General features: G+C 41.6%; 1 protein-coding gene across 2 annotated transcripts in view; it reads right to left on the bottom strand.

The window, feature by feature from the left end:
• Positions 1–5,873, bottom strand: part of PELI2 (pellino E3 ubiquitin protein ligase family member 2) — a 198,357-nt gene extending 192,484 nt beyond the window's left edge. The window contains exon 1 of one of the 2 annotated variants that reach the window (XM_043472170.1): positions 5,649–5,873. In XM_043472170.1, coding sequence (XP_043328105.1) covers positions 5,649–5,671 — 23 coding nt within the window. In that variant the 5' untranslated portion in view covers positions 5,672–5,873. Of the gene's footprint in view, positions 1–4,810; positions 5,231–5,648 lie in introns of those variants that run through there. The other variant, XM_043472169.1, reaches the window with a different exon arrangement.
• Positions 5,874–23,462: the final 17,589 nt, after the last annotated feature.

Genomic DNA, 23,462 nt, shown 5'->3' with positions numbered 1-23,462 from the left:
ATCTTGAGCAGTTTCAACTACAACATGTTATTTTTGAGTCATATCTGCAGAAATTCTTAATCTTTTTTTGTGCAAAGGATCCTTCTGGCAGTCTTTAAAGTATACTGAGCCCTTTGCAGAAAAATAATTTTACATGTATAAAATACAATACAAAAGGCTTAAAAATGAAGTCAATCATACTTGGTTATCAAAGATAAGTTGTGATACAATAACGTGTGTATTTCTGGACTAATGCATTAAATAGCAAATCCAGCAGCAGGTCTATTTGTTGCCTATACACATAATTGAGTAAAATATTAAATCTCAGTTTGAATCCAGTAAAAGTAAAGATATATTTTCCCGCCATCCCAGTTCAAGGGCTCCCTGGATTCCATCTGTGAACTCTACGTTAAAAACCTTTGGTTGAGAGATCCAGTAAAAATACATTTTGTGAAGCACAAATGAAAAAGAAAGGTTTGCAAAAGGCATTATCCATTCAGCAGGGAGGTGAGGGGAACTAAGAGTAAAGCAATATGTTTCCAAAAATCATGATGGGCCATTAGTCAGCAAGAGAGCTGCATGCTTCAAATTGAATCCAGAAAGAGATTCCACTTCCCTCATGCAAGTTACACAAAAGCTGAAGCTTTGGGGAACTGATAGCACTGCTGGAATCTGCCCTGAAGTGGGGACCTGTGACCCGGCAGTGCAGTGATCCAGCTCAACTACTAACTTGAACAAACCTCCTTCCTTCTGGGAGTCTCACTTTCCTCATCAGTAAAATTAAAGAGTGAAGTATGGACCATGGCCTCTTAGGGCCCTTTCAGTTCTAAAATTTTATCATCAGATTATCTCTTCCTTGTGCTGGTTATTTTAGCCTACTGAGCTTAATTTTGAAACATCACTGCCCTCCTAAAACCTGAAACAGAAAGTTTTATCAAATTTTGAACACCCTCATGTACAATCTAACACCAATGTGTCAGATATATGTATACCATTACAACTTTAAAAAGTGCCTATTTTGCACATACCAACTTCCGAAAAAGTAATCACAGAATCAATCTTTTCCAGTATTAAACCACAGTTCCCATTCAAATTCTAGCACCACCACCTTAGGAATACACAAAATCAATGCATGCTAAACTACTGAGATTATGTTAACTATGTTTTCCACATTTGAGCCACTGACCAACATTACAGGATATAAACCAGAAAGGTTCTTGACAACTACCCAATTCAATCATATTTCATTATTGCTAAAGAAACAGGAAGAAAGTGAGGGTTGGGTGCATGTACTCAGTCATGTCCGATTCTTTGTGACCCCATGGACTGTAGCCCACCAGGCTCCTCTATCCATGTAACTTTCCAGCAAGAATACTGGAGCGGGTTTCCTACTCCAGAGAATCTTCCTGACCCAAACAGCCTCTGCAGCACCTCCCGCATTGGCAGGCAGATTCTTTACCACTGGGCCAATTGGGAAGCCAGAGAGTGAAGGACTAAGCCACTACCACAAAGCCAGTGGGCAAGAAAGGAGAAATTCAGTCCAGGTCTCCTGAATGCTGGTTCATACTCTTACCAACAAACTACATCGAACTACCTCTCAAATCCTCACACACTTCCCCAAGTTTAACATTTTAGCCAGGTTTAAAATGAACAGCAAAAAAGACCTGACAGGTAGATAGTCATTTCTCTATCTTTCATTACATAATGGACACAGCAAAAAGTTGTGGTTCTGATGCATTCACTGGCTGGAATCATGAAAAAATTAAATTCTACCAAGCTGCTACAAAAATGATGACCCTACTAAAATCCTAACTGGGATTCTCTTAACATTGTGTAATGCATGAAAAGACACAGAAGTATTTGTGTATGAATATAGACATATACGTATATAGCTCCTCAATCTGCACTCCAGGATTTCTTAGCAACATTTTACTACAGAATTTAGGAGAGAAAAAAAAAGGCAATCACACAACAATTTTTTTTAATGAAAAATGCACTGTATAAGCAAAAAGTTTTTTATTAATACTAATATAGGGCATTTTTAGATTTCAAGATTAATTTCATCAATAAAAAAATCTACTAGAAACTCTGACATTATGTTATAGATGATCAGACATGCAACATTGATGATAATTTTTATTTGATCATCACTGGTGATTTAAGAGGGAGGGCACTACCTCAAGTCCTAAGGGTAGGATAATGATTAATAAGGGTTGCCTTAGAGTCTACCTACCTTCTCACTATTTCCCCACATTCTTCAGTGTGTTCAGTATTGTTAGAGAGTCAGAGAACTACTCTCAAAAACAGAAAATGGCCCCAATTCTTCTCACGTATTGAAAAACCATACTTAGCATCTTCTCAGAGCCTGGTCTCAACTCACCTTTCACCTCCTCAGAGAAACCTTCCCTGCCTTCTCAGCGAAAGAAGGCAAGACCTGCCTATTGCAGAAGTCTCCTAAGCTAACCCATTTCTGTTGAGAACTTGGCAGCGCCCAAAACTGCCATTTATTATTCATTTGTTTACATGTTTCCTTCTGGTTATACCTGCCACTCCACACTACAGTGATATAGCCCCCTGTGCACTTCTGGATCCTCCATGCCTAAACAGTGCTGGCACATAGTAGGTGCACACAAACTGCTGAGTGGCCTAAAATATTAATGTCAGTGCTAAATCCGTCATGGACTTCCCTTGTAGCTCAGTCTGTAAAGAATCTGCCTGCAGTGCAGGAGACCCGGGTTTGACCCCTGGGGTAGGAAGATCCCCTGGAGAAGGAAATGGCAACCCACTCCAGTATCCTTGCCTGGAGAATCTCATGGACACAGGAGCCTGGTGGGCTACAGTCCATGGGGTTGCAAAGAGTCCCTCACGACTGAGCAACTAACACTTAATTCCATCATACTAAGTGTCTCCTGGAAAAACCTTTGTAAATAACAGAGCACATGCAGCGGGCAAAGTATTTACATAGCCTGCTTTAGTAGAAGCCTGATCGGAGGACAATTCAGGGGGAAAATCCTTTTCGGGGTTTTGGAATGTCCTGCACTTCCAGCTATGAACACAAACCCTCTCCAGACCCACTCACACCCTGCTTTCATGAAACATCTCAACGACTATTTCCTCAAAAGGAAATAATGAAATAAAGTCCTGGCCTAAGTTAATCTTTCGTGTCAGGTTCACAATGTTAAACATACTTTGAAGCCAGCCACACAAACAAAACCAAACTGCACAAAATTAGGCTGGGCTGAGGTTACATAAGACAAACTAAACTCTAGCTTTTTGCCTGCCAGTCCTCTCTCCTTCCACTGAATCTTGCTGTTTGGCTTTTAAGTGCAATTAGATCCAGGTGAGAAAAATGCTTATCTGCAGACAGCTTCCAAATAGGTAAATGAGCTTTCCAATGATACTCCACCTAACACTGTAGCTACAAAGTACACCAAACTGGGCAACTTTGAGCTGGGCTGTGTCTGGAAGCTTCTCTTAAAAATTCGTCGCTTTAAAATTATCTTCAAGTCGGCACTTACTTCAAGGTATTCAGTTATCAAAACACATTTTTCAGAGTGCCCTGAGTTTTTCCATACCCATGACTCTTCACATGTGTGCTAAGCCTACCTTTCAGCACCCGTAATGTTCAGAACACAAGTCTTTCAAGAGAGGAGGACAAAAGCGCGGGTTTCCGAGAGTGACAGATCCAAAGGAAAAAATAATCCTTTCTCTTTTCTTTTCCAAGGCTAAACCCAAATTGCTCCTTCTCCCGAATTTACCGCACTTCCCCCACCCCATTCCACTCCCCTTTCACTGCCCACTTTATCCTGCTTTAATCCCAGCGAAGCCTCTCTCTAGGCTTATTAAGGGTAAACAATAGAAATGTCATAAGTAAACTCAGGAAGTAGATGAAGTCTCTAATTGCTGCCGTTTAAAGATTGTAGATAATTACTATCTTCAGAATGTGGTTTTCACAAGCCGAGAGGGAGCAGAGGCTGGCGAGCTCCCCGCCGTTGGGAGGACATCTGCGAGGCCGAATTCCAGGACCGAGGGCCAGAGAGGATGCAGCCCCGCGCGCCCCGGAGCCCCGGCGGGCGCAGCGGCTTTCCTGCCCGCTCCACGACACTCCGGGCGGAGAGAGCCGAGGGCCGGCCCGGCCGCCCGGGTCGCAGACAGTTCACTGCCCTCGGGCTGCGGCTGCCGCGGCGGTCACCATAACAATATGCAAGGCGCTGCCCGCGGACGCCCCTCGCGCGGATCCCACAGCCCGCAGCGCCAAGCCGCCGGTGCCGCGCCTGGAGTTCCGGGCCCGGGGCTCACAGTAAGCCGGAGCAGAGGGACCCTGGGGGCCTCTCACTTTCGCCACGGTGGCGGGGTGGTCCTCGGACACTGCGAGGTGCCCACGACGGCTGTGCTTCAACCCTGGTCCCTATCCCCGATACCCGGCCCGGGGCACGCGGGGAAGTCGAGCCCCTGCCCCCGCGGTACTGCCGAGGACTTGGTCCCCGAACGCTATGCCCCGCGGGGCTTCGAGGTCGCCCCAGTCCCCGCCGCTGCCTTCGCCCCGGGCTGGCCGCCCTCCGCCACTTCCCTCGCCACCGTCCTCGGCGCGGATAGCGCATCCTTGTGCCCGCCGCAGCCCCGCGCGCGCGGATGGGGGCATCCCACCCCCACTCCCGCCGTCCCAGCCCTCCGAGACGCTCCTACCGGCCCAAGCGCCCTACCGATGGCCAGAGAACCCCCAAACCACCCCGATGGCCCTGCTCCGGGATGTGGGTGCACGGCGGCCACCCAGCCCGGAGCGCTTGCTGCCCGCCCCCAAGCTCCCCTGGTCGGGGATCCCCGGACTCACCCCAGTACCACCAGCTCCCCGTATTTCACGGGCTCCTTATTGGGGGCGCAGTGCTCCTCCTGGCCGGGGGAAAACATGGAGCCCTGCTCGGCCGCCGCCGCCGCCGCCTCCGCCGCGATCCCCGCCGAGTCCGCGCCGCCGCTACAATCCCATCCCGAGAAGGGAGTGAGCGCGCCGGGGAAGGGCACGGCGGCGAAGGGGGCGCGAGGCGGCCAGTCCCGCGGCTGCTCCGTCGTGGCTGCGTGGCTGCCCTGCCGGGCTCTCTGGAGCTCCGCGCGCCGCGGCTGCCCCGAGCTGGACTCGGCAACAAATGGGACCGGGCAGCAGGGAGACCCACCGCGCCAAGCGCCGCAGCCGCCGCCGCCGCCGCCGAAGCCCCGGGGGAGGGAGGAAAGGAGGGAGCGAGCCGGGGAGGGGCGGGGGCAGCGGGCGGGGGAGGGGCGGGGGCCGGACCGCAGGGCCGCCCCGCCCGCGCGCGGGCAGGTGGGAGCCGCCCCGCCCTCCGCGAGACGCCCGCAGCCCCCCGCCCACCCGGCGCCCCCTCCCCCGGCGCGGGGGGCCGCCCGGGCCCGCTCCCCGCCCCGCTCGGGCCCAGCCGCGGCTCGCCCCCGTGTTATGTAAACATAGAGTAAAAGGGAAAGGAAGTTCTTAAAGGAGCAGCTCTATTTTTTTTTTTTTCCTCTCGCTTCCTTCCCCAAACTTAACAGCGCGGGCACCTCAGCCCTGGTCACCGAGTTGTCCGGTGGCCGAAGGCTGCGCGAGATCCCCGGAAGCACGGCGGTTTAGGTCCCCAAGCCTAAGTTAGTTTCCTCGGGTTAGCTAGCTGTAAATAAAGAACCTGCTCTCCGGATATGGGAGCATTTGCTTTCCCGGTGTCACCGTGTCGCGGCAAACATTCGGAGGTGTTCCACACGCGCATCTGGTGCCTCCTCTTCCAAAACCCAGTCTTTTAAAGCTTGAAGAAGTCTAGAAATTTGGAGGCCTTTGCCAATTGGCACTGGATTAGAGGGAGTTTTGAAGGCGCTTGGAGCACCCCTCCATTGTGCAGGATGTAGCAACCCGGTCTGTCGTCAGCAGACTTCCACGTGGTTCAAAAAAAAAAGTTATGTGTGTGTGTTTTAACCCATACTCTCTCCCCTTTCCCATACCTTGTGTCAATCCCCTGAGCAATTTAAAAGAAAATTATTTCAGTAAACTTTTTAGTGAATATAAAGGTTCCTGTATTATCATAAAGCCAACACATGATGTTTGCTTTTTTCTGCGTTTCTAGTTGCTAGGCTTTGAAATATTTTCGAGTATAATAGATTTACTGACTGCTGTTTCTCATCATGCAGTATTTTGTTTTACCATTTATTAAGCACTCATATTGGACACTGCATATTAGTCAGTCACTGCCTCTCAAAAAATATTTAAATACACACGGCAAACCCTATGTATAAACACTGACGGGTTGGCTATGACCCTAAGTAAAGGACTAGGGAAAGAAAATTTCATCAGAATTGCGATAACCTTCCATTGTGCTGTTCAGTACCCCTTGTCTAACATTCTCTGATAGATTATTGCTACAGTGACATGATCTGCAGGAAATTTTACTTCAGTTAGTGACTAATTTTTTTTAATTGGGGCTTTAGAATTAAATTGTTTCAAAGTAACTAAAGCCACACCACTGGTAAATAAAACACACACAAAAAATTTAAACAACTTAACTTCACCTAAGTATAAAAATTCTTTACTTCAACTGCACACAGCTATCCTGCATATTTTACATATCCTCTGTAACACATGTGTTACATGTGTGTGTATTATTATGAGTTTTAACCAACAATCCTTCACTAAAGGGTTGAATGCTTTCTCATCACTAGTGTCTTGGTGTGAATTTCTGTCTGAATTTCTCTGCCTAATTAATGTAGTCTTCATCTATCTACTCTATTCTCCTACTTACCATATAGATGTGTGACTAGCAAAGGACTATCAGAATCATGCTGCGGTTATGAAGTCCCCGGTTATTACAGTACCTGGCTTTGCCATTCTAACTTCTCCAGGCTTGTTCTGTTGCTGCTGCTGCTCTCTAGGCTACAATTACCCCCTCTCTTCTTCTCTCTTGGCATGCTGTGCTTTTGTGCATTGCATTACACTGTTCTGGCTCCATTTCCTCCTTGCTGTGCTCTGCATCTGCTCTTAGGAAGATGGAAACAAACATTTATTAACCTCCTACTAAGCTTCAAACACTAGGCTGAGAGTTTCCCATAGGGTGCCAGTCTTTGCAGGACCTCCGTTCTAGCTGTCTGCGAGAGTTTCCCATAGAGCATCTGAATTCCAAAAGGCCATCTCTCTCTTTTTGCTCTCCTGCATTTCTTTGAGCTTGTTTAAAGTTCTTCATCAGGTCTATCTTTATCAGAGTTACTTACAGGAAATGTTGCTTTGGATCTAGTTTTTGTAGCAGTAGAGGCTTTTTATCCTAGGCAACTCAGGGCTGGCAAGCCAGTTTGGGGAATCATACACCAGAAAACCTCAGGAATGCATACAGGGACCAGGAATGGAAATCCAAATGAGCAAAAGGGCCCAGTGAGGACTGTGGCAAATTAGTGCCATTGCAGAGGGGTATCGGTCACTCTTCTCCAGTTACTTGTTGCCATGTGACAATAACAGCTTACTTATTAAAGTTGCTAAATTTGACTTTCTTTTAAAGTGCAAATCCTGTGTTTTATGCCAAATCTCCTAACTTTTAACTGTAGGCAACTCATATAAGTTCTATTGTTAGGTTTTTAAATACAGCATAGACCCACCAAAACCATGTCTGTTTTCTAGATTGGGCCCAAGTTCCCCAAATTTGCTTTTGTCTGGTTTAAAGAAAATATATACGTAAAAGTTTAAAAAAACAAAACAAAAAAAAAAAAACAGGAAAAAAAAGAAAACCACTTCTCAAGTGGAATCAAATGGCAAGGCTACGAGGGGAACAGAGTGGTGGGGCATAAAGTTGATTTTTTCAGTGTCTATGGCTTGTGTCCCTATAAAAGCCAGTTTGCACCTTTCTCTATTCCTGATTAGAGTTTTCTGTTCACAACTTAAACCAATTAGAGCATTACCCTCACCATTCCCTGCTAACATTAGGAATCTGATTGTAGCATGAATTTATCTCTTCTTGAATGTAATTGTTTTAGTTAGTAGCTCTAGGCTGGTGGGACAATCTGGCTGTGCCATCTGCCAACCCACTGAAAGCCAGGGTGGGCTTGCCTGACCTGGCTGCCAGGGCAGACCCCCACCCCTTCCCTCCCTGCTTGCCATTCCATTTGAATCTCTCCTAAACCACTCTCCTGAAGAAAATGACCCACCCACAGTGTCCCACAGGGAGCTGATTCTGCTGCTTGGGCTACCTAAGGCCATATGTTAACCTCAAAATAAAAAATGTTAAGCTTCCTCTTACACGTCCCCCGCCCCAGTTATACCTATCTCTTTTAAGTTAGAATGAAAGGTTTACTGAAGAAGTTTATGTTTGCCTTAACCATACCTTAAATAAAATCAATCCAATGACTCAGTATTTCTAGAATACTCTAATTTTTAGTCACTCTCCATTCTACCTTAGATGTTTATGTTTGCAAAGACTAAAGAGTAAGTAGATACATTCAAAAATATATCTTATGGTAAACGAAATGAAAAAGTTTTCATTTTTTCATGAAAACTTAGATCACATTTTTGTTTTTAAATTTTATATATACATATATATATATATATATATATATATATATATTTTTCCGGATTGGGAAAATAACTTGAGTTCCTTGTCAGAAGTTTGGAAAGCATTAAAAAGGGGACTTTTTTGTATCTTATTTTATTTAAACTATCCGTAGTCTAATTACCCAGACACAACACTGGGTAACATTTTTATGCATTTCCTTCACCTTTTTTAAGTTTTTATGTAGTGTGATAATACCGTGTGTAGTCACCTCTCACACAGTTTAACCCCTTGTTTTCACTTATTATTACATTGTGAGCAGTTTCTTTCTTGTCACTAAAACTTCACTTTTGTTGTTTTGTCATGTGTATCAACGTCTATTAACCTTCCCTCCTCTTACAAAACATTGGGAAGATTTCTAACTTTTGGTCTTCTAAATAATAAACATATTTATATTAGTTATTACTGCAAGAGAACAGTTTCCTACAAGTAAAATTATTACATCAAAGGGCATGAACATTTGTAAGACCCTTTGATGCATATTTCCAAACCGTTTTTCAAAATGATTATGCCTGCCAAGTTATACTGCAGCCAGCAGTAAATGAGAAAGCCTGCCTTAAGGAACTCTCACTAGCATTTTTAAACCCTCACTAATATGACAGGTGATAATTTTTATTTGCATTTCTTTGATTGTTAGTGTGAGGTACACTCACTTTTTAAAAAAAGTGGGATAGGCAATACACAACATGAGATCTACACTCAACGAAACTTTTAGAATCCACAGGAGGCAGTGATCAAGACCATCCCCAAGAAAAAGAAATACAAACAGGCAAAATGGTTGTCTGAGGAGGCCTTATAAATAGCTATGAAAAGAAGAGAAGCAAAAGGCAAAGGAGAAAAGGAAAGATATATCCATTTGAATGCAAAGTTCCAAAGAATAGCAAGGAGTGATAAGAAAGCCTTCCTCAGTGATGAATGCAAAGAAATAGAGGAAAACAATAGAATGGGAAAGACTAGAGATCTCTTCAAGAAAATGAGAGGTTCCGAGGGAAATTTTTGTGCAAAGATGGATACAATAAAGGACAGAAATGGTGTGGACCTAACAGAAGCAGAAGTTATTAAAAAGAGGTGGCAAGAATACACAGAAGAACTACACAAAAAAGATCTTCACAGCCCAGATAATCACGATGGTGTGATCACTCACCTAGAGCCAGACATCCTGGAATGCGAAGTCAAGTGGGCCTCAGGAAGCATCACTAAGAACAAAGCTATGGAGGTGATGGAATGCCAGTTGAGTTATTTCAAATCCTAAAAGATGATGCTGTGAAAGTGTTGCACTCAATATTGCCAGCAAATTTGGAAAACTCAGCAGTGGCCACAGGACTGGAAAAGGTCTGTTTTCATTCCAATCCCAAAGAAAGGCAATGCCAAAGAATGCTCAAACTACTGCACAATTGCACTCATTTCACACACTAGCAAAGTAATACTAAAACTTCTCCAAGTCAGGCTTCAACAGTATGTGAACTGTGAACTTCCAGATGTTCAAGCTGGATTTAGAAAAGGCAGAGGAACCAGAGATCAAATTGCCAACATCCATTGGATCATCGAAAAAGCACGAGAGTTCCAGAAAAACATCTACTTCTGCTTTATTGACTATGACAAAGCCTTTGACTGTGTGGATCACCACAAACTCTGGAGAATTCTTAAAGAGATGGGAACCAGACCACCTGACCTGTCTCCTGAGAAATCTGTATGCAGGTCAAGAAGCAACAGTTAGAACTGGAAATGGAACCACAGACTGGTTCCAAATTGGGAAAGGAGTATGTCAAGGCTGTATATTGTCACCCTGCTTTTTTAACTTATATGCAGAATACATCATGACAAATTCTGGACTGGATAAAGCATAAGCTGGAATCAAAATTGCTGGGAGAAATATCAATAAGCTCAGATATGCAGATGACACCACACTTATGGCAGAAGGCGAAGAAGAACTAAACAGCCTCTTGATGAAAGTGAAAGGGGAGAGTGAAAAAGTTGGCTTAAAACTCAACATTCAGAAAACTAAGATCATGGCATCTGGTCCCATCACTTCATGGCAAATAGGTGGGGAAACAATGGAAGCAGTAACAGACTTTATTTTGGGGGGCTCCAAAATCACTGCAGATGGTGACTGCAGCCATGAAATTAAAAGACATTTGCTCCTTGGAAAAAAAGTTATGACCAACCTAGACAGCATATTAAAAAGCAGAGACATTATTTTGCCAACAAAGGTCCATCTAATCAAGGCTATGGTTTTTCCAGTAGTCATGTATGGATGTTGAGAGTTGGACTATACAGAAAGCTGAGCACCGAAGAATTGATGCTTTTGAACTGTGGTGTTGGAGAAGACTCTTGAGAGTCTCTTGAACTGCAAGGAGATCCAACCAGTCACTCCTAAAGGAAATCAGTCCTGAATATTCATTGGAAGGACTGATGCTGAAGCTGAAACTCCAATATTTGGCCACCTGATGGGAAGAACTGACTCATTTTCCTGATGCTGGGAAAGATTGAAGGTGAGAGGAGAAGGGGACAACAGAGGATGAGATGGTTGGATGGCATCACTGACTCAATGGACATGAGTTTGAGTAGGCTCCGAGAGTTGGTGATAGATAGGGAAGCCTTGCGTGCTGCAGTCCATGGGGTCACCAAGAGTCAGACACGACTGAGGGACTAAACTGAACTGAACTGATATTACTGTTAACTATAAGCACAATACTGTACAACAGATACCTAGAGCTTCTTCACCTGGCCTGACTGAAACGTCATACCCACTGAACAGCAACTCCCATTTCTCCCTCCCTGCATCTCCTAGAAATCGCACTTTTTACTTGCATAAATTTAACAGCTTTAGACATATAAGTTTAATCATTCAGTATTTATCCTTCTGTGACTGGCTTATTTTTTAGCAAATTGTTCTCAGGTTTCATACATGACATATGACAGTATTCTTTATTATGGCTGAATAATATTCCATTATGTGTATCTATAACTTTTTTTTTAAAATCAAGTCATTCATTAGTGGATATTCTTTAACCTCTTGGCTATTGTGAATAAGACTGAAATGAACATGAGAATGCAACTGTCTTTTGAGATTCTAACTATTTGAATAAATATCCAGAAGTAGGGTTGCTGGACTGTATGGTAGTTTAGTTTTAATTTTTTGAGGACATGCCATTCTACTTCACCAACATCATTTCACATCAATAGGACACAAGGGTTCCAGTGTCTCTACATCCTTATCAACATTTTCTATTTTCTGGTTTTTTGATAATGAACATCTTAACAAGTGTGAAGTGGTATCACATTGTGATTTTGATTTACATTTCCCTAATGAAAAGGGGCTTCCTTGGTGGCTTAGAGGGTAAAGCATCCGCCTGCAATGCAGGAGACCTGGGTTCAATCCCTGAGTTGGGAAGATTCCACTGGAGAAGGAAATGGCAACCCACTCCAGTACTCTTGCCTGGAAAATCCCATGGACGGAGGAACCTGGGAGGCTGCAGTCCATGGGATCCCAAAGAGTCGGACATGACTGAGTGACTTCACTTTTACTTTCAATGAAAATGATGTTCAATATCTTTTCAGATATCTGTTGTATTTGCTTATCTTCTTTGGAAGCAAGGAGACAGGCGAGCTCCCTGCGCTGGGAGGACATCTGCAAGGCCAAGGAGGACATCTGCACTGTCTGTTCATTACCTCTGCCCATTTTGAAATTGGGTTATTTAGTGTTTTTGCTATTGAGTTATATGAGTCTTCTATATGTTTTGAATATTAACCCTTTATCAGATGTATGGGGTGCAAATATTTTCTCCTTTTCTGTAGCCTGCCTGTCTCCTTTGCTGTGCAGAGTCTTTTTACTTAACGTAGTTCCACTTGTCTACTAGTGCTTTTGTTGCTGATGCTTTTTGGTACCATATCCAAGAAATCATTGCCAAAATTGATACCACAAAGATTTCCCCCTTAGCTTTCTTCCAAGACTTTATAGTTTCATGTTTTCTGCTTAAGTCTTTAATCCATTATGAGTTGATGTTTGTGTATGGTGTCCGATTAGGGTCCAATTTCATTCTTTTGCATGTGGCTATCCAATTTTCCCCACACCATTTACTGAAGAAACCCTCCTTTCCCATTGTGTCTTCTTAGAAATGTTTCCATTTTTCATTGAGTATGATGTTAGCTTTGGGATTTTTATATATGGCCTTTATTATTTTGAGACAATTTCCTTTTATTCCTAGTTTGTTAAGTCTTCTTTTTTTTTGGTCAAGAAAGGGTATTGGGTTTTATCTATTGCTTCTTCTGCATCTGTTGATATCATCATGAGATTTTTATCCTTTGTTCTGTTAATATGCTATCTTACATTGGTTGATTTTCATGTTGAACCATCCTTGCATCACAGGGATAAATTCCATTTGTTCATGGAATATGAGACATTTTATGTGCTACTGGATTCAGTTTTCTAGTATTTTGTTGAGGATTTTTTCACCCATATTCATCAGTAACAATGATGTGTAATCTTTTCTTTTCTTGCAACATCTTCTGACTGTGAAATCAGGGTGATACGGATCTCATCTTCTTTAATTCTGTGGAAGAGTTTGAAAAGGATTGGTATTCTTTTTTAAATGTTGAGTAGAATCCACCAGTGAAGACATCTGATCCTGGAATTTTCTTAGTTGGGAGGTTAATTACTGATTCAATCTCCTTACTAAGTAGTCGGCCTTTTCAGATTTTCTATTTTCCCATAATTCAATCTTGGTATGTTATATGTTTCTAGGGATTTATCCATTTCCTTTAGGTTATCCAATTTGTTGGTGTACAAGTATTCACAGTACTCTTGTAATCTTTTTATTTCTATGGAAGTGGTAATAAGGTCCCCTTTCATTTCTGATTTTTTTATTTGAGTCTTTCTCTTTTTTCTTAGTCTTGTTAAAGACTTGTTGATTTTGCCAATCTTTTCAAAAAGCCAACTCTTAGTTTCATTGATTATTTTTTCCTACTGTTTTTCTATTTTCTATTTTGTTTCTTTTCTAATGTTTATTGCTTTCCTTCTGCTAATTTCAGGCTTATGTTCTTCTTTATCTAATTCCTTGATATATAGCAATAGGTTTCATATTTGAGGTCCTACTTCATTTTTAATATAGGCATTTATCATTATAAAGTTGCCTCTTAGAACTGCTTTTGTTGCATCTCATAAGTTTTGGTATTTGTATTTTTAAAAATAAATTTGTTTTTTTACTTTTGGCTACACTGGGTCTTTCTTGCTGCACACAGGCTTTCTCTAGTTGTGGCGAGCAGGGGCTACTCTTCATTGTGATACACAGGCTTCTTATTGCAGTGGCTTCTCTCGTTGCAGAGCATGAGCTCTAGGCATGTGTGCTCAGTAATTGTGGCACACAGGCTTAGCTGTCCCTTGGCATGTGGGATCCTCCCTGACCAGGAATTGAACCTGTGTCCCCTGCATTGGCGGGTAGATTCTTTTTTTATATATAAATACTTTAAAAACTTTATTAAGAAATGTTTGAGAAAATGTTTGAAGATTGCTTCACTCCAAATTGTAAAACAAAACTGAAAAAATGTTAAAATGCAAATCAAGGAAGAAGTAGATGACAAACCTGGATTAGAACATTGAGTATCATAAAGATGTCAATTTTCCCCAATTAATTTATTTTTTAATTGATTTATGTATTTTAATTGGAGGCTAATTACTTTGCAATATTGTAGTGGTTTTTGTCATACATTGACATGAATCAGCCATGGGTGTACATGTGTCCCCCATCCTGAAGCCCCTCCCACCTCCCTCCCTATCCCATCCCTTAGGGTCATCCCAGTGTACCAGCCCTGAGCGCCATGTCTCATGCATCGAACCTGGACTGGCGATCTATTTCACATGTGGTAATATACATGTTTCAATGGCAGGTAGATTCTTAACCACTGGGCCACCAGGGAGGTCCCAGTATTTGTATTTTTGTTTTCATTTGTCTCAAGATATTTTCTAATTTCCTTTTTGATTTCTTCTTTGATCCTTTGATGTTCAAGAGTGTGTTGTTTAATTTCCAAATATTTGTGAACTTTCCAACTTTCTTTGCTATTGATTTCTAGTTTTAGTCCATTGTGGTCAGAAAAGATACTAGGTATAAATTCAATCACCTTTAATTTGTTAAGACTTGTTTGGTTCTCTAATATGTAATCTATACTGGAGAATGTTCCATGTGCTCTTGAGAAGAATCTGTATTCTGCCGCTGTTGGGTGGTGGCATTCAGTCCTTTAACAGCCATGTGGCTGGGTCCTGTTGAGCTTGTGATCAATAAAACCTTAAGTCTTTGTCAGATAAACTGCTTTTAAGCAGAATCCATCTCACCAGGACCTGTACACTTGAATTATTAAGTAAAATATTAAATATTTATTCCTGTTTTATTTCCAATTCGTTAGGTTTAGACAATCGACTGGGCTCTTTTTTTTTCTCATTCTTTTCAAGAGGCTTTAATTATTTCAAAAAGTAACAGATACAGATAGTAAATAATTCAAATAATAGAAAAGAGTAAAAAATGTTTTAATCTTACTTTTATCCAGTGGTTCTCCTCCCTAGTGGAAACCAGTTATCATATTTGTGTGTGTATCTTCCCAGCACTATTCTCTGTGTATGTTTGTATAATCTTTTAAAAACACACAGAAGCGGCAGCACACTATGTGTACTATTAAATACCTAGCTTTTTTCGCTTAACAAGGAGACCAGGAAAGTCCTCTTTCAGGAGGCTTTGAGCAATTGACTGAATGGTAGAACAGAGTCACCTGTGCAAGATTTGAGGAAACAATATTCCATCCACAAACTACAGCAAGTGCAAATGCCCTAAGGTAGGACTGTGCTTGGCATATGTTAGGAAGAGAAAGAACTTCATGTTGCCAGAGCTTACTGTGTGAGCTGGAGAGGGGTGTCAGATAAAGCTGGGGACTTCCATGGAGGTACAGTGGATAAGGTCCACCTGCCAAGGCAGGGGACATGGGTTCAATCTCTGGTTCTGGAGGATTCCACCTGCTGTGGGACAACTAAACTCATGAACTGCACCTGCTGAGCCCTTGCATCTACAGCCTGTGTGCCACAACAAGAGAAGGCACCACAATGATAAGTCCACACACCACAACTAGAGAATATCCCCTACTCTCTGCAACTAGAGAAAGCCTGCACACAGTAACAAAGACCCAGTGCAGCCAAAAATAAACAGATAGATAGATAAAGAAAAGAAAAGATAAAGCTGGAGAGGTAGGTAGGAGCCAGATCATACAGGGCATCGGGGTAATGACTGCTTCTCTTTGACACTGGAAATCACTGGAGAGTTGAGCAGGATTGTTGAAACAACAAATAATAAAATCTTGTAACAATTTTGCCTACATAGATGTCACGAGACCATAAAATGCGAAATCAAGATACACATTTTGGAAGATACAGATAAATGACTTTGGAATAAAGAATTCATTTTTATATTCTTAGCCCAGGACCAGAGTTATTGAAAACAATGAAAGGCACTTGTAACAATGAGATTGTGCTGGAAAAAGTTCTCCCTACCCTCATTCACCACTGAGATAGGGACTCCAGCAAACAGGTTGAACTGAGGCAGGAGAAAGGCATCCTCAAAGAGTAGAAAACAGGCTAGTTTACAAGACAGGGACCTCAGTTCTACATTACTTAATGTCTTCAGTTTGGCCTTCCCTAGTGGCTCATATGGCAAAAAAAAAAAAAAAAGTCCACCTGAAACGCAGAAGACCTGGGTTTAATCCCTGGGTTGGGAAGATCCCTGGAGAAGAGAATGACAACCCACTCCAGTATTCTTCCCTGGAGAATCCCATGGACAGAGGAGCCTGGCAGGCTACAGTGCATGGGGTAGCAAAGAATCAGACACAATGAGCAACTAACACTTTCACTTTCTAGTTAGCCCATCTGTGAACTAGGAAAAATAATTTCCTGCTTAAATAGCTCATAAGGTTTTTGAGAAAATCCAATGAGGTAATGTAGATGACAGTAACTAATGTACTGCAAAGTATGAGAACACATTTAGCATTGTCATTTTTAAATAAAACTGCAAGAAGAATATTGTGGAATGGGGGTATGGAAATATTAAATAACAATGAGTCAATAAATATGTGTTGAAAGCTTCCTGCACTGGCTTTGTGCAGATCTGTTAAGTAAGTTAATTTGATAAATATTTACTTAGGATCTGTTATGTTAAGGCACTGTGATAGATATAGCCAGGAGTCCCAAGGGCTCATACTTAGGAGGTAAAATCCTTATCTCAGATGAGGGACAGTGAGGGAGCGTGTGGGACTCCAGTTGGCAGAGTCTCCACAATCTGTAGCTTTCCTGCTGGTTGTGAAATTTTCCAGTTGCAGCAGCTAGAAAATTGGAATACATAAAGAAATGAACCGAAATGAGAATGCTTTCCAAACTGTAAGGTGCTATATAACAGCATGATTATGAGGAGGTGCTAAAAGATCAGCTGATATCAGGAAGTTTAATCTAACATTTTGAACTGATGTTTCATCCGTCTCCAATTTGCTTATGAATGTCCATTTGAACTTAAGTTATTCTGAATGCATTTGTTTTCTCCTTACCTTTTCAAAATCATTTAATTTCAGTCATTACAATCACACATGTGCAGTGATTGGGTGTGTTTAGCAGCAAAATCAACACATGAAGCAGAGTGATGTAGTCTCCATTACCACGTGCCAGTTCACACAAAAAACTCCAAGGGCACGCTGATACACAAGCTCAGCACAGATGGAACTGACTTCCACAGTCAACCGCTGAAGTGGGAATGGACACCTGATAACAAATAGAAGTTATCTTGCTCCCCTAAGCTAAATAATAAGGCAAAGCATTTTCCATTCCTTTTGAAAGACTTTAAAACATGGCGGCAACTTAATCAGAGTAATGGGGGAATTAAACACTTTAAGATCCACAAAAACAAAGACTGTTAATTTGTAAAACATTCACCTGCCTGGTCAATTTAAGTTCCTGTTAACCTTTCTCTTTGCTCGTTCACTGGTCAATTATATGAGGGATCTTTCCCCTGTTTAGCTCAGTCCCTGTGTCATGATTGGCTAAAGTCAATATGACAGAAAGATGAACAGTTGATCAAACACAAGGAATGTAAAGAATCTTAACCGAACAAGTCAAATTAATTTCTTCTATGAAATTATAAACATTTAATTAAATGTTAAGTGTTTTGTTATCTATAAACTCTTCTATGACCAGGACAGATGCTGAAAGCAAGAAAAGAAAATTCTTAAAAAATCAAATCCCTTGCTATCTCCCTCCTCCTCTAGGCATTTTAAAAATCATAATCTTGCTGGCATTTATCACAGACTTACCATATGTTTTATATGATATATCATATTCAATAGAGAAGTTTCTTACACTCTCTAATCTTTTTATAATAAAATCATATGACTATTAAGTTCAAAGGACTATGGCCCTAAAGCATATTTTTTTAACTCACAATTAGAGATTTTATGAAGCAACTTTTGAGAAGAATGACATATCAGCTATCTTTTACTGTAAAACAAAATACCCCAAAATTTAGTAGATTAAAACAAAAAATCCCTCTTGGGCAATTAAAGGTTAGGGTCATGAAGTTCAAACATAGCTACTATAGGAGCAAATTTTAGAGAAGACAGCAGGTGGGCTGGGAAAGCACCTCTAAATTGTCTACAACCATAATTCTGGTGGCCACAAAGCAGCAAACTTTGAGTGTAAACAAAATGTTAAAGTGTAGAAGGAGTTATATTTAAGACTATGTGTGGGATAAGAATGAGTAAGTAGAGCAGAGCCAAAGAAGATACATTAACTGAAGCAAGCAGGGAACAGTAAATAAATAAAAGGAGATAAAGAAGAGGTGAGATCCCTGAAAGATCTGAAATATAGGATGCATAATTTAAACCTGAAGAGAAGTCCTACTGAAGATTTTGAGACAGCGGGTGATGAGGTCAAAAATGTCAGGAGGGAAACTGACATTCAATCATGCAAAGAAAGTGAATAGAAAGTGAACGTCTGCTATGTGCCAGCCTCTGCGCTGAGCCCTGGGGTTGTTTTAATGATGTGGTTCTAGAGCATCTGAAGTGTACACACCGCTGGAGGCTGCCTGTGCAGCTATTCCTGTGTGTTATTAGATAGGCTGACAGCAAAGTCAGAACTGCTCAGTCACAAAACAATGTTTTTAAAAAGCAAATTAGAGAGGGAATCACCTTTAGAATAAAATTTCACTTTTCACCCTTTAAAGCTATTCTTTCATTTTCTTAATCTATAGTTGAGGTTAAAGTATGGATACCACTATATCTCCTTTTCAGAGGCATGAGAAATGCAAAGTTTGGTTTTATGTTAGTGTTGAAGAACAAGTGTCAAACAGGAACTTTGTTTTGATCACTATGGCTTTCAATAAGTCTCTCTCTATGGCTTAATAACCTTGACTGAATGGTTACTATGTGCCAGGCACTGTTGTATAGGCTTTACACAAGTAAGCATTTAATCTTCATGATAACCAAATGAGATACATACAATGATTATCATCCCCACTACATAGATGAAGAAATTGACACATAGAGAATTTAAGTCCTTTAACCAAGGTTAAACAGGTAGTAAGCCTGCAATTCGGGAGACCTGGGTTCAATCCCTGGATTGGGAAGATCCCCTGGAGAAAGGAAAGGTACCCACTCCAGTATTCTGGCCTAGAGAATTCCACGGACTATATAGTCCACGGGGTCGCAAAGAGTTGGACACGACTGAGCAACTTCTTAAAAAAAAAAAAAAAAGTAGTGAAACCAGACTTTAGATACAAAATATCTGGGTCCAGAGTCCATACACATGCTATGGTGTCTCTTAATCTTTTACATTTTTAAATTTAAAAATTTTAATTTATACCTATTGGCAATTTTGGCTGAATGTCCTTTAACACATCTCTTCACAATAGCAGTTTTTGTCATATATACATATCCAGCACGTAAGACCATTTAACTAACCAGCTGTACTTCCTTGTCCCACAGCGACTAAAAGCACAGGGCCAGAGATGCCTACTCACAATATACTGTGTGGAGGAACCATCACCTGTCCTGGCCGAAGGTCTTGAGACCATCGGAGGCACCTGGAATGCTCCCTGCGTCATTTCCCTCCTAGGGGATGCCAGTGATTAAAACCTCGTTCTTCCTTACAGTTCTACTGCCTCGGCACCGTCCACAGGCACGCACGTCACTCAGGGTCTCCTCATTTTTAAAGAGGGGCTGGCACATTTACCTTTACTTGATCATGTCTGCTCAAGCAACCCGAGGGACTACTACACATGAGGTGACAGAATACAGTACGGCTTGCTTCAACTTCCGTGCCTTCTGGCTCCCCACACCGAGGACAGGTGTTCATGGCTTTGCCAAGGAACCACCCTGCTTGTTCAAGGACTGGAAGGGCCCAGACAAGTCTGAGCAATGCAAGTCTGTCATCTCTCTGTTGTGGATGTGTCCCCAGTCCCTAAGTCCTAAGCCAGCTGCTGAGTTTGCCTACAAGAACCTGTGATGGGGAGGGGGAGGTCCAAACTCGCTGCTCTGGGAAAGCCAGCCAATCTGCAAGTCCTTTGCTGCCAACCCCCAATTTTCTCAAATTTCATTATTAAAAGCATCGAGGTCAGTATCATGAACATCATTATCAAGTTTCATTGTCTAAGGGAAGTTGGCAGTCCTTGGCCATTTTATATGAATCCAGGATAAGATAGTGTTGACTTTTGGGTTAGAAGAAACAGAAAGCCACTCATGATACTTTAGCAAAGGGAGGTTTTTCTGCAAGTCTCCACATGGATTAAAAATGGCAGTGGGAATGTACACACTGCTGTATTTAAAATTAATAACCACAAAGGACCTACTGTATAGCACAGGGAACTCTGTTCAATGTTATGTGGCAGCCTGGATAGGAGGGGGGTTTGGGGGAGAATAGATACATGTATATATATGGCTGAGTCCCTTCACTGTTCACCTGCAACTATTACAACACTGTTAACTGACCGTACCCCAATACAAAATTAGAAGTTTTGTTTTTTTTTTTTAAATGGCAGTAGGGCAGGTCTAGGGGCCAGGGGCTGTCCATACCCCAGAAGATGCCTGATGTGTTGCTGTTTTCCTCTTTCTCTATCTCTAGGTGGTTTTTCTCTGCTGAGTCATATTTTCTACCCTCTGACTTTTGCAGAGCACATTGGAAATGAAGTCTCTCTATGTTATAATGATTCAACCTCTGCTCCTAATACTTCCTGAATTCCTTCACTTGGCGTCTTTTAGCCCACATTCCTAACAGAAGGAATACAATTAGCTCAACACGTGTTTTGAATATTGGCTCTTCAGTCACAGATCAGTTTCAGGCTGGGTCTTTTCCCCTGGTACAGTCAGTTGTGATGATGAGGACAAATCACATGGTAGGAAAAAGAGCCAACAGCTCTTTCTCTCCTTCAAGTAGACGTTGCTTCACCAGAAGCTATTGTGGGCTGGCAACCACTGTAAATATGTCTGGTGTAGATGGGCCGTACTGTGTGCTTAGTCGCTCAGTTGCATGGGGTCACACTTTGTGACCCCATGGACTGTAGTCCACCAGGCTCCTCTGTCCATGGGGATTCTCTAGGCAAGAATACTGGACTGGGTTGCCATGCCCTCCTCCAGGGGATCTTCTCATCCCAGGGATTGAAACCAAGTCTCCTGCATTGCAGGTGGATTCTTTAGTGTCTGAGCCACCAGGGAAGCCCAAGAATACTGGAGTGGGTAGCCTATCCCTTCTCCAGGGGATCTTCCTGACCCAGGGATCGAACCAGTGTCTCCTGAATTGCAGGTAGATTCTTTACCAGCTGAGCTACCAGGGAAGCCCATAGATGGGCCATCTGGGGCTGAAGTGAAGCAAGCTCTTGGTAAGAGGCTGTTAACATTATACATTTTATACAATTAAATTAAAATAACACCATTTAAAGATTTTTTTATTGTTCAAATTTACAGTCATTTTTAGACAGTCTTTATTTTAATCTTTAAGACTTAAGATTATCCACAACTTCCAAAGTTAATTCTTCAAATGTGTTATTTTTGAAAAAGCAGATTTTTAAATGAGTAAGTTATCAAAGAAAGGTTCAAGACTGCTTACAATCTCTTTCATCTTCTTAAGCTTCAAAAAGTATCCTTAGCTTTTCCAATCTTTTCCCTGGAGTTTGATTTCCACTATCTTCAACTTCACTTTAATTTAGGCCAAATGATCATTACAAATGAAACTGCCAGAAGCAACGAGAAATGTTTGAAGAATTTATCTTTGTTATTTGGCTTCCAACTTAGGACCTACAAGGTCAGGGTTCACAAAATTATCCTTTAAAGATAATTTGTGGTGGAGAAATAGCACATTCAGAGATAAAGATGTATTTTAGCAATTAAAAAAAATGAAGTAGTATTAGGTACAAAGGATGAGAATGAATTTTTATCATTTTTATTTTATATGTTCCCATGACAGTTAATTGAAACAGAAGTCTCTCCTTGCAAAATCAGATTTTTAGAAACTTCACGTTCTCGATATATCCATCATTCCCTCTTGCCCACACCACATTTTTGGAGAACATATTTGCTAAGCAGCCCTAAAAGCATATGATCCATCCCCTTGGTAACTAAACTAAGAGTGGGCAATAGACTCAGGCAAGGCCACTCAAATTCTTCTAGGGACTTTGGAAATTGAAAGATAGGGACTAAATTAAATGACATTTTAGGCTCCAGAGCCATCTTTTATAGGAGCTCAGTCATGTCTGACTCTGTGACCCCACGCGCTGTAGCCTGCCAGGCTCTTCTAGCCATGGGATTTTCCAGGCAAGAATACTGGAGCGGATTACCATTTCCTTCTCTAGGAGATCCTCCTGACCCAGGGATCAAACCCGAGTCTCTTGCATCAGCAGGCGGATTCTTGACTACTGAACCACCAGGGAAGTCCCCCAGAGCAATAAGGTCATACAGAACTAGTAATAGAACTGACTTTATGGCCAAAATTAAAACATAGCTAAATGCAAAGTTAGATACAGGTAAAGTTATGGGGAAGTGGACCCTAAGATGTCTATAGAAGTTGGTTTCCACAGGAAAGAGGAAGTTGACATGCAAAGAGAAGAGAAGACAATGTCCTGAGAAAAACAAGAGAAATGATCTGCCTAAAGGTATTAGAGTTCTCATAAGTCACCAGTTATATCAATAGATTCTTTGGATTTCTTCAGACTCTTACAATAAATTCCTCTTTATTTCAACTAGCTTGAGTATTTCTTTTTTTGTGATGAGATTAAGATAATTCTGTTTCTTGTGTGCATATTTTAAATCTGAATGAACTGCATTTAGTATTCCTCGAATGACAGAAGGGACAGAAGGGATGGTCTCCACTACTGGTGCTCCTTAGAGAAAGTGGAAGGCAAACACCAAAGTGTGCTTATCTTAAGTATTTGCAAAGAACAGCTGTTTCATCCAGGATGGACCTTGACGAGTAACTTCTATGACCGAAATGGAGCTTAATAGAAAAGCTTTTCCTAATAAAGCGGGTGATTCAGGCATTGCAATCATTCAACGTATTATATTCAGTGTCCACTCTATCTGCTGAGTACTGTGAACAGTCCTGGAGCCCTCAAGGAGATTAGGTGAGCTATAAATAAAGTTTCCAGTGGGACCATGAGTAAGTCACAGTTATTATATAATATGCCTTAGTCCCCTGAAAGCTGAGGATGATTTCGTATGGACAGCACTGGCCTGGAGACTTGAGGGGTTTGAACTGCACATAAAAAAAAAAAATTCAGCCCTTTCTTGCTTGAGTTTTTCTGACAAGGGATTACAAATTTAAACAAAGTCCTGTGAGCAAGTTTCTGAGGTAATCCTGAACAAGTCAATAGACCTCTATTTAAAATGTACTATGTGCTGGGCACTAAAAGACAC

This window comes from Cervus canadensis, chromosome 6 (genome assembly GCF_019320065.1).
Source record: "Cervus canadensis isolate Bull #8, Minnesota chromosome 6, ASM1932006v1, whole genome shotgun sequence".
NCBI lineage: Eukaryota > Metazoa > Chordata > Mammalia > Artiodactyla > Cervidae > Cervus > Cervus canadensis.
Note: the sequence above shows the minus strand (reverse complement) of the source record. Positions and strands in the feature narration are given on the sequence as shown.